The sequence below is a fragment of the Arachis stenosperma genome, chromosome 7 (assembly GCF_014773155.1).
Source record: "Arachis stenosperma cultivar V10309 chromosome 7, arast.V10309.gnm1.PFL2, whole genome shotgun sequence".
In the NCBI taxonomy this organism is placed as follows: domain Eukaryota; kingdom Viridiplantae; phylum Streptophyta; class Magnoliopsida; order Fabales; family Fabaceae; genus Arachis; species Arachis stenosperma.
In genome coordinates this window covers 69617140-69629313 of record NC_080383.1, presented here as the reverse complement: position 1 = coordinate 69629313, position 12174 = coordinate 69617140, and the positions used below count along the sequence as shown (strand labels likewise).

Below are 12174 nucleotides of genomic sequence, written 5' to 3'. Positions count from 1 at the left end.
ACCATGGTATGATCGTCCTTTTTCATTTTTATTTAGTTTTATTTATTTTTGAATTTTATTTTATTTTGTTATATTGAACCTGGAGTTTTGCATCACATTCATATTAACACTGCATTCTGCATTTTTCAGATTATAAAAAAAAATTAAAAAAAAGCGAGCACGCGACGCGACCGCATCAGCGACGCGTCCGCGTCGCAAGGAGATGGGAGACAATATTAATATGAACAGAGAGTTACGCAGGAGCAGGGCTGGAGGCGCGCTATTAGCACAAATTGACTCCACGCGAACGCGTCGATGACGCGTCCGCGTCATTTGGAAACATAGCCTCCCACGCGACCGCGTCACCCACGCGGCCGCGTGACCTGAAATCGGCGTAAAAAGGGTGTATGGCGGAAAGTTGAGCTGGAATTGGGCTGGACCCGTGCTAGCAGCACAAGCCCTGCCATGCGAACGCGTCATCCACGCGTCCGCATCATATTGGAAATAAGGCCACCCGCGCGATCGCGTCGACCACGCGACCGCATCACCCCAAATTTTGGCAAGAAGCAAATTGAACAGAGAGTTGTGCAAGTGCGAGGCTGCCCTCGCGCCATTAGCATAAAATGGGTCACGCGACCGCGTGACCGACGTGACCGCGTCAATCAAGTTTAAGCGCAAGTCGCGCAACCGCGTGCCCCACGCGACCACGTCGCTTGCGCCGCACAGCTTATCCTAATTTGCCAAATATCTTATCTTTTCTTCCCCAATCCTGATTTTTCTTTCTATCCTTCCTTCTTTCTTCTTATCTTTCATTTTATTTATTTGCATATTTCATTCCTTACATTTTAATTTTGTGCATATTTTTATTTTCTTTTCTAAATTTATTATTTTACCATTGGTGTTCAAATGTTCTTATTCAACTGTTATATCTTTTCTAGTATTATCTTGGTGCTTCATGACTTGTTTTATTCTAATTGGGTATTATTATTCATAAATCAATGCTAATTTTTATAATAATGATATTCCTTTTGCATTGATATGTACTTACACCATTTTGCATTACCCACTCTCTTCCCCATTATTGTACATTTTGTACCACTTGCATGCCATGACTTCTATTGTTTTCTCACGTACATGTTGAAACTTCCATGTAAATGAGACCCTTATCATTTGGCATTAACCCACCCATACTTTATTTATTTTCTTATCTTTATTTCTGGGTTACTCTTCTTCCCTTTTTCTTTCAGGATGGCCACCCGGAAGAGAACCGGAAGACATTTACATGGGGAGATAGACAAGTCAATCTGCACAATCTATAGAGAAAAGCATCAGTTGAAGCCACCCGTCCACTTGCACATCCTAGCATGCACCGAGGACGGTGCAATCTTTAAGTGTGGGGAGGTCGATACCGATCTCCATGGGTTAGTTACTTCTTGACTCAACACCAATGTTTAAATTTTCTTTGTAGATTAGTTGTTGCATTTGCATATTTAATTGTTTTTGTGCATATTTTACTACTTGGTTAAAGTAATATTCTTCTTTTTCAAGAAATTTTTATAGTATTTCACTAATTTGAATAAAACTTTTTGAAAAACTTGTTTAAAGAAATATTATTTTGGAACATAGTTTAGAGCTAGAACACAAAACCAGTGAGATTTTGAGCCTATTTGATTGGTTGCATTTTATCAACCAATATTTTATTTTTGGTGTGTGTTTTTCTCTCTAAAATTGTGATCTCTGTCTTGCTTAATTCTATATTTTCATTATTTGATGTATGCATGCACTTACATGATTGAGGCCTTTGTTTCACTTAGCTTACATACCCACATGGCCTTACCTTTCATTATCCTTTGCAAACCAATTTGAGCCTATTTTACCCCTTTGTTCTTTACTTTAGCACATCATTAACTCTAAGCGGAAAATAATAATGTCCTTAATTTGAATCCTTAGTTAGCTTAGACTAGTGAGAGTGCTCATAAATTAAGTGTGGGAAAAGTGGGTTTGGAAACAATTGGTTTGAGAATAGAGTATGTTAGAATTTTCTGAAAATGTGAAAGAATGTTGAGAATATGTTCATACATTCAATACTTTAAACATATGCATTGAAAAAAAAAGAAAAAAAAGAAAAGAAAAAGAGCAAATAATAAAAGGGGACAAAATACCCCAAAGTAAGTGGTGAAAGCAATGCATATGAGTTGTACTTGAAATTAGAATGCATGAATATGTGGAAAACATGGTTAATAGATGGTTAGATGTTGTATTATAATTACATGGATTGTTTAAGTTAGGTGGAAAATTTTAAGTTAATTAAGGATTTAGATTTTAGTCCACTTGGCCAAATACAATCCTACCTTAACCCTAACCCCATTACAACCCTTAAAAGACCTCTTGATATGTGTATTTATGCATTAAATTTATGTTGATTGTTAGATGAAGAGCAAGCCTTAGAAAGCAAGGTTAGTAGAGAATTTAGAGAATCGAACCTAAAACACTCGAGTGATTAGAGTGATATACACTACTAAGTGAGGGTTCGATGCTCGATTCTTCGTTCCTGGCTTTCATGAGCTATTTTCTTCTACAAGTCTATTTGTACTTCATTTTTATGATTTGAATTAGTGAAATCCAGTTCATATTTATTCTTGGGGATTTATTTGCTTTTAACTAAGTAAGTAGAAACATTTTGCATTTAGTTGCATTCATAGGTTGCATCTCATGCATTTTACCATTCCTCTTCATTCCTTTATAGTTTCTCTTGAGCTTAGCATGAGGACATGCTAATGTTTAAGTGTGGGGAGGTTGATAAACCCATATTTCATGGTTTATCTTGTGCTCAATTGAGTGGTTTTTATCTACTCTTTACCTACTTATTCATACTATTTGCATGTTTTACATTTGCCTTCCTAATTATGTGCTTTGATTGAAAACATGTTTCTTTGGACTTATATTTGCTTATTATTAATCCTTTCTTATTTCCATTCGATGCCGTGATTAGTGTGTTGAGTAGTTTCAGATCTTCTAAGGCAGAATGACTTAAAGGATGAAAAAGGAAACATACTAAAAGGAAAAGGAGAAAGCAAAACGGAGCTTTAAGGAAACTGGTATCCACGCGATCGCATGGACGACGCGATCGCGTGCCAAGCACGAATCAGCAGCAACGCGGCCGCATGACTGACGCGACCGCGCGCCTTAAGCAGAACGCACATGACGCGGTCGCATGACTGACGTAACCGCGTGGCAAGGAAAAGCTCCGAATGACGCGACCGCATGACCCACGCGGACGCGTGACAGAGGCCACGCACTAGAAATTGCAGAAAACGCTCATAACGAGTTCTGAGGCCCTTTTTGACCCAAATCCAAGTCCAGAAGGCACAGATTAGAGGCTATAAAGTGGAGAATTGCATCCATTCATAATCATGCCTTCATAATTCACTTTCCATGATTTAGATCTAGTTTGGAGAGAGGTTCTCCCTCTCTCTCTCGTTAGGATTTAGGTAGTGTTTTTAGAAATTAGGATTTAGGACTTCTCTTAGCTTTCAAGAGTGACTCTTGATCCAGGTTCAATATTCCTTTTTCTATTTAAATCTCTCTTTTATATTTTGATTACTCTGAAGCTTTTATTATGTTTGATTGATGTTGCCAAATTGGCTGTTGATATTTTCCGTGTTATAATTGACATTTTTATTTAATGATATTTGAAGCATTTCAGTTTATGATTGTTCCTTTTTATTATTCCCAATATGAGGATATTGTTATTATAGTAGATTTAGTTTTTCCCCTTTTGGCTTTGGTTAAATAATTGGTAACTCTTGATTTATCAAACTCATTGTTGATTGAAAATTGGAATTAATTCATCCACTTAACTTACCTTCATAGTTAGAGGTTAACAAAGTGGGAGAAAAATCCAATTCTCATCACAATTGATAAGGATAACTGGGATAGGACCTCCAGTTCTTATACCTTGCCAAGAGATTTTATTAGTATTATTTTATTTTACTTATCATATAATATATTCACACCTTACTTCCAAAACCCCAATTTACAAACTCATAACCAATAATAAGAACGTACCTCCCTACAATTCCTTGAGAAGACGACCCGAGGTTTGAATACTCGGTTAACAATTTTTAAGGGGTTTGTTACTTGTGACACCCAAACGTTTGTACGAAGGGATTTTTGTCGGTTTAGAGACTATATCTACAACGCGACTATTTTTATGACATTCTTTACTGGCAAAAATCCCGACGTCAGGCATCTCATTTCTTTTGAGCAAGTTTCCAGCTCTCTGGCATTCATTACAACTCTTCACTAGTTCTTTTGCATCTTTGAAGATAGTGGGCCAAAAGAATCCACATTGCAGCACTTTGGCTACAGTCCTTTCTCCTCCAAAGTGTCCTCCACAACAAGAACCATGACAATTCCATAAGACTTCCCGTCCTTCTTCCTATGAGATGCATCTTGTAAGTATTCCATCAGAACATTTTTTGAAGAGGTATGGTTCATACCAGATGAAATACTTGGCATCATTGATGAGCTTTCTCTTTTGATGTTTGTTGATCTTCGAAGGCACTTTCCCAGTGGCTTTAAAATTTGCAATGTCCGCGAACCAGGGTGCCTTATGAACCAACATTAATTGCTCATATGAAAAATACTCATTCGCACTCAGATTGTGTGTGCTGCCTTCTTCACAAGGAATTCTTGACAAGTGATCTGCTACTTTGTTCTCTACTCCTTTCTTATCTTTAATCTCAATGTTGAACTCCTACAGCAACAAGATCCACCTTATCAATCTTGGTTTTGATTCTTGCTTGGTAAGTAGGTATTTTAGTGCTGCATGATCAGTAAAAACAATCACTTCATATCCAATGAGATATGATCTAAATTTATCAAATGCAAACACTATTTCCAGTAATTTCTTTTCAGTGGTGGTATAATTTCTTTAGGTTTCATTAAGGACCTTGCTGGCATAGTATATAACATGCACCAAATTGTCTTTCCTTTGTCCTAACACTGCCCCAATAGCAAAATCCGATGCATCACACATCAGCTCGAAAGGTAAATCCCAGTTAGGTGGGCAATGATAGGTGCTGAGAAAATTTTTCTTTTCAATTTTTCAAAAGCCAGCATGCATTATTAATCAAACACAAAAGGTGCATCAGAGACAAGTAAGTTACTCAAAGGTTTGGCAATTTTTGAAAAATGTCTAATAAACCTTCTGTAAAATTCAGCATGTCCCAAGAAGCTCCTAATTGCTTTGACATTACTAGGTTGAGGTAATTTCTCAATTATTTCCACCTTAGCTCTGTCCACTTCTATGTCTTTATTAGAGATTTTGTGGCCAAGGACTATCCCTTCTATTACCATAAAATGGCATTTCTCCCAGTTTAAAACTAGGTTAGTTTCTTGGCATCTCCTTAGCACCAAGGCAAGGTGATGCAAGCAATTCGGGAAGGAGTCCCCAAATACTGAAAAGTCATCCATAAAAACTTCAATGAACTTTTCAATCATGTCTGAAAAGATAGACAACATGCATCTTTGGAAGGTGGCAGGTGCATTGCACAATCCAAAGGGCATGCGTCTATAAGCAAAAACCCCATATGGGCAAGTGAAAGAGGTTTTCTCTTGATCTCTTGGGTCAACTACTATTTGGTTGTAACTTGAGTAGCCATCAAAGAAGCAGTAGTATGCATGCCCTGCAAGTCTTTCCAACATTTGGTCCATGAAGGAAAGTGGAAAGTGGTCTTTTCTTGTGGCCTCATTATGTTTTCTGTAATCAATACACATTCTCCATCCTATGACAGTTCTTCTAGGGATGAGTTCATTCCTTTCATTAGGCACTACAGTGATGCCTCCTTTCTTGGGGACCACTTGGACGGGGCTCACCCATGGGCTATCCGAAATTGGGTAGATCACCCCTGCCATCCATAGCTTCATGACCTCCTTTTGTACCACTTCTTTCATGACTGGATTCAACCTTCTTTGGGGTTGAATGGAGGGTTTGGCATCACCTTCCAACAGGATCTTATGCATGCATATAGAGGAACTTATCCCTTTTAAATCAGCAAGGGTCCATCCAATGACATCTTGGTGCTTTTGCAGCACCTTGATTAACTCTTTCTCTTGTTCTTGACTAATAGCAGAATTGATGATCACTGGGTAACTTTCATCACTTCCCAAGTATGCATACTTGAGGGTGGGAGGCAATGCTTTCAGTTCAAGTTTGGGTGCTTCTTTCTCTTCTTTCTTTTCCTCCAATGTGCTTGGGATGAGTACCTCGGTTGATTAAACTGCTGCAGCCTCACTGTTTGATGTGGGATCTTCTTCTGACACCTCCTCAAGTTCTTCTTCTTCAAAGGTTTCTTGCACTAAGATTTCCACTGCATCTAACCTCATGCATTCTCCAAGTGATTCCTATGGGTAACTCATGGCCTTGAACACATTGAATACCATTTTTTCATCATGTAGCCTAATGGTAAGTTCACCCTTTTGGACATTGATGATGGCTCCGGCTGTTGCTAGAAACGGCCTTCCCAAGATGATTGAAGCTTTGGCTTCTTCCTCCATATTTAACACCACAAAGTCAGCTAGGAAGATGAAGTATCCCACCTTCACCAACAAGTCTTCTACTACTTCATGGGGGAATTTGAATGATCGATCTACTAATTGAAGTGCCATTCTTGTTGGTTTGGCTTCCTCAATCTTCATTCTCTTTATCATTGCTAAGGACATCAAATTTATGCTGGCTCCCAAATCACATAAGGCTTTTTCCACTGTGATTTCTCCTATGATACAAGGAATTTGGAAGCTCCCAAGGTCCTTCAGTTTCTGAGGTAGTTTGTGTTGGATGATGGCACTATATTCCTCGGTTAACACCACAGATTCATCATTTTTCCAACTTCTCTTCTTGGTCATTAACTCCTTCAAAAACTTAGCCTAGAGTGACATTTGCTCTAGTGCTTCAGCAAAGGGAATATTGATCTACAGTCTCTTGAAAACCTCTAAGAATCTGGAAAATTGGTTGCCCTTTTCATTCTTCTTTAATCGTTGAGGGTAAGGAGCTTTTGGAACATATGGTCTCAAAACTTCTTTTTCTTGAGTTGGGTTGGGGGCAGGTATTTATTCTTCCTCTTTATCTTTTGAGCTTTCATCTGCCTTCTTCTCTTGTGTTTTTTTTTTAGGTTTCCTTCAGTTCCTTCCCACTCCTGAGTGTGATGGCCTTGTATTCCTCCTTTGGGTTTGCCCTGGTGACACTGCAGGGATTGTGGTTAGGGACTTGCTTGGATAGGTATCCAATCTGTACTTCAAGTTTCTGGATGGCAGCATCCTGATTTTGCATATTAGATCTCACCCCCTCCTTAAAAGCTTGCATGTCTTTAGACTCCCTGCAAAGTTCTCCAAGCATAGCCTCAATCCGGCATAGTCTATCCTCAGATGGTGATGGTAAGTTGGAAATTGGAGGTTGAGGGTGGCTATTTGGTGCTTGATATGGAGGTTGGTAAGAGTTGTTGTGTGGGGGTTGGTATGATCTTTGGTTGGTTTATTGGTAGGTGTAGTTGTTGTAATGGTTGGAGTTATGAGGTCTATGATCTTAGGTCTGGTTTTGCTGGTTTTTCCACCCAAAGTTTGGGTGGTTCTTCCAACTAGGATCGTAGGTTTTTGAGTGTGGATCATAGGGTTGTCTTGATGAGTTTCCAACATAATTGGCTTGCTCCCAATCACCTCCTTCCTCTGCATTCAACTCTTCTTGAGCTGGTGGTTGAGTGTTGACTGCTGCAACTTGGTTCCTCTCCATCTGCTTGGTGAGATCTTCCAATTACTTGGTAATCAGCTTGTTTTGAGCTAGCAATGCATCCATGTGACTCAGCTTCATCACTCCTTTGTTTAGGTTTCTATCAGAGGCATAGAAGTATTCATTGTTGGCCATAGTTTCTATGACATCTATGGCCTCTTCAATTGTCTTTTTCTTATTGAGAGACCCTCCTGAAGAGTGATCTAAGGCCTTTTTTAATTCTTGTGACAATCCTTCATAGAAAATGTGCAGTTGTACCCATTCATTGAACATGTGTGGAGGGCACCATCTTGTCAACTCTTTATATCTCTCCCATACTTCATAGAGAGTTTCACCATCTTGTTGTCTAAATGTTTGCACCTCAACCCTCAATCTGTTAACTCTTTGGGGAGGGTAAAATCTTGCCAAGAATTTATTCACCACATCTTCCCATGTTGTCAAACTCTCCTTAGGAAAGGACTCTAGCCACTTTGATGCTTTATCCCTGAGAAAAAAGGGAAACAGAAGCAATTTATAGCTGTCAGGATGAACACCATTGGACTTCACAGTATCACATATTCTCAAGAATGTGGTCAGATGTTGGTTGGGATCTTCTTAGCCACTTCCTCCAAATGAGTAATTGTTTTAAACAAGGGTGATGACTTATGGTTTTACCTCAAATTTGTTGGCATGATTGGTTGATTTTAGGATGTTGCTCCCACAGTTCCCAGGATTGGGATTAATATAGGAGCCTAATACTCTTCTCTCCTGCCCAGCATGATTACCAGCACCCTTTCCAACATGGTTGTGAACTTCTTCCTCCAGAGCAACGTCTAAATCTTCTTCCAACTCTTTTTCACCAGCTATGCCTTTACCTCTTGCTTTCCTCCTTAGTCTAATGAAGGTCCTCTCAGGTTCACTATCAAAAGAAGTTGAGACTCCTTCTCTTCTACCTGTCATACACTCAGCAAACGACAAGCAAACAGCAAATGGAGAAGTCACTTTTTTTTAGAGTTATGGTTAGAGTGGTTAGTGCAATTGATCAAACAGTTAGTGGATTAGTGTGCTAGAAAGTAAATAAACAAGGAAAACAACTTAAATTACAGAGAATAGCAGTAAACAAACTGAAACAAAAACTAATTAAAAAAGAAAAGAAAGTGTTCAATCTAGTAATCCTCCAATTTAATCATTGTCAATGCAAAATCAATCCCCGACAATGGTGCCATAAACTTGATGCACAAAAATCTGTATCACTACAAATTTTCCTTGGCAAGTATACCGAATTGTCGTCAAGTAAAAACTCACAATAGAGTGAGGTCGAATCCCACAGGGATTGATTGGTTGAGCAACTTTAATTAGAGGAGTGTTCTAGTTGAACTAAGCAAAATTGGATTGAGAATTGTAGAAAATTAAATGGCGGGAAACGTAAATAGCAACAAATGTAAATAACTAAAATTAAATTGCAGAATGTAAAGAGCAGAATTAAATTGCAGAAACTTAAATGGGAATGGGGTTGATTAACATGAATGTGAACTGAAGAAATTAAAGAATGGAAAAGATCAGAATGGGAAAGCTCATTGGGCTTAGGAGATGTTGCATTCTCTAGATTAAGTTCATTCTCATCTCTTCCTCAATCCATGCATTCATTGATCTCTTGGCAATCTTAGGTGATTGAATCCCAATGTCTTGGCAATTCAATCTCTCTAAGCTTGAACAATTGTCCAATTCCTTGATCTAATTGCTCATGGGAAGAGATGAAGTACGATCATTGATTATACCACATATTTTTCTAGATCACAGTATTGGTAGGATTATATGTCACTGTATCCATCCAACCCCCAACCCAGTCCAACATGAGAAAGCATTTCTAGCATGATTTCCTCATTCCTCTTTCAAGGTTCAGAGAAAATCCAAGTATGAGCAATTTCTCTTTCAAGACAATTGCTAAATTGGAAAAAGATCGAAAGCTTTCAAGAAAATCAAGAGAATGGAAAGAAAAAGAAGAATAAAAACTATAATTGATCCATTGAATTATAACAGAGCTCCCTAACCCAACGAAGAGGGGTTTAGTTATTCATAGCTCTGGGAATGAAAATTGAAATTGAAAAGTGCATTGCAAAAGTAAACTGAATTTACAGAAAGTGTTTACAATCGTGGATCCTCAGGTTCCCGATCCCTTTCTAACTCAAACTCTCTACTATTTATACACTTTTTTCATTCGGTCTTTAAGTCTTGGATGTGGGCCTTGGCCTTTTTTGAAGCAAGTTAAGAGTGGCTTTGAGTGACATTGATGAGGACGTTGGCAAACTAACGTTCAAACTTTGCATGGGTGCCCAATATGTATTGTTGCTGGTAGTAATATTGGTGATCAACGTTTACAGGAAAACGTTGAGTCAAACGTTACTTGAAAAAGCATTGAGCGTTGCCACTAACGTTTTCCTCAATGTTAGTTCACCAACGTTATCTCCAACGTTGCACACTTGTGTGTACGCACACTGCCTTGTGCGTGTGCAGACTTGTAATTTTTCTTCTTGTGTGTACGCACACAACGCCGTGCGTATGCACACAAAGCAAATTTTCTAACTCAAATTGGGAGATTCATCGCAGACGTTGGACTCAATGTTGGTTCACCAATGTTACCTCTAACCTTGCATACTTGTGCGTATGCACACTGCCTTGTGCATGCGCCCACTTGTAATTTTTCTTCTTGTATGTACGCACACAACATTGTGCGTATGCATACAAGGCAATTTTCCCAGCTCCAACTTTGAAATTTTTGTCGCAAGCGTTGGAGATAACGTTGGTTCACCAACGCTCCTTCCAACGTTGGCACCATAATTGTAGAACGTTGCCAGCAACATTGGTGAGCCAACTTTGGCCACGAACGTTGCATTTTAGCCATTTCGAATGTTGCTTCCTCTGCTTCTTCCTTGCTTCTCTTCACCTATCATCAACCAAATACATGCATCAAAGCCTTGCTAATATCACAAGATTTTGCATCATTCATATCATCAAGCAAATCTTGCATAAATCTCATGAAAATGCATCAATTTAACCATGTTTGATTGAATCAAGATATGCGAAAAATTCTCATCCAACTACTTACGTATTGCTTAAGAAAGTGCATGAAACTAAATGAAAACAAATAAAAAAGGCTTGTGAAACTAACCTAAGATGCCTTGGCATCAATGGCAACAACGTCCTCCGGATTCTTATGGGTACAATCCAACTCCAAATGCATATCAACCTAATAGATGTGGTGACCCTCATTGTGGTTGTCAACCACACTCACCATATGCATATGACCTTTTCCTTCAACATAGCCCCCAACAACCCTACTCACAAGCCTCATACCACCATTCACCACCATATGATCCTAACACATATCCACCATACCAACCACCATATGAACCATACCTAGAGCCACCCCCATTTCAACACCAATACTCCCAAGAACCACCAATTTTATATACACCACCTCAAGACTTGCACAAATATGAACCACCTTCCAACTATGACACCTTTTCCGCAAATAATGAACCCTCTCTTCCACCATCTCCTTCATTTGATGAAGCTCTCCGTACCTTCATGCTAGAACAACAAAGAGACATCATAAATGACTTATTATTTAATTTTTAAAATAATTTTAAACTCAAAGTATCATTAATTTGACTTAAATATTTTTAATAAAATAAATTTTTTAATATAAAATCTTAAATAAATATAATAAATCATAAATAACTCATTATGTTAATTTTCAAAAATTCGAAGTCTTACATTTAATATGTTGAAACAAATTTTTTTATTAGTTACAAAAAATATTTGAATTTTGTGACAAATAAATAACTTGTTACAAAAATATTGTATTTTGTGACGAATTAATTTTTTGTTACAAAATATTTTAAATTTTTGCAACAATATAATCTTTAAATAATTTGATACGAAAGCCAACATAATTTGTAATAAAAGAAATCACGTTGTTACAAAATATTCTTATTTTGTAACAATAACTAAATATTGTTATGAAAAAACTATAATTTGTAACAATTTTAAATTTGATAAAAATCTTTTGCACTTTCTTGGTATTCCTTTATTATGTTTGGTTTCCTTCCATTATTATTCATGAGGCATTTTCATTTAGGATTCTAATGAAATAATGATCAATGTTATAGTATTAGTCATTATTGTGTGTTATTAAATAATATCTTCATTACATGACTTTATTATACATTCAACTTCTACCTTCAATCTTTAGCTTTTAATTAGTGTTCATAGCTTTAATGAGTATGAATAGAGTTAATTACATTTTCAAAAGGCACCATTGTTTTTTTTATTCTATTTTTTCTACTAGAAATGTTGGTATTCTAGCTTTAATGATTATGTGCTCCACTGCTACTGGATTTGGTGCATGGGCAATACAATATTTATTT

General features: G+C 37.6%; 1 protein-coding gene and 1 non-coding gene across 2 annotated transcripts; one reads left to right on the top strand and one right to left on the bottom strand.

The window, feature by feature from the left end:
- Positions 1-6387: 6387 nt before the first annotated feature.
- On the bottom strand, positions 6388-6888 carry LOC130939898 (uncharacterized). The gene has a single exon (XM_057867965.1). It carries the CDS (start codon positions 6886-6888, stop codon positions 6388-6390), a length of 501 nt encoding a protein of 166 aa, XP_057723948.1.
- A 1146-nt stretch (positions 6889-8034) lies between these two features.
- LOC130942353 (small nucleolar RNA R71) lies at positions 8035-8140 on the top strand. Its single transcript, XR_009070926.1, has one exon. It is a non-coding gene; the product is annotated as a small nucleolar RNA R71 (small nucleolar RNA).
- Positions 8141-12174: the final 4034 nt, after the last annotated feature.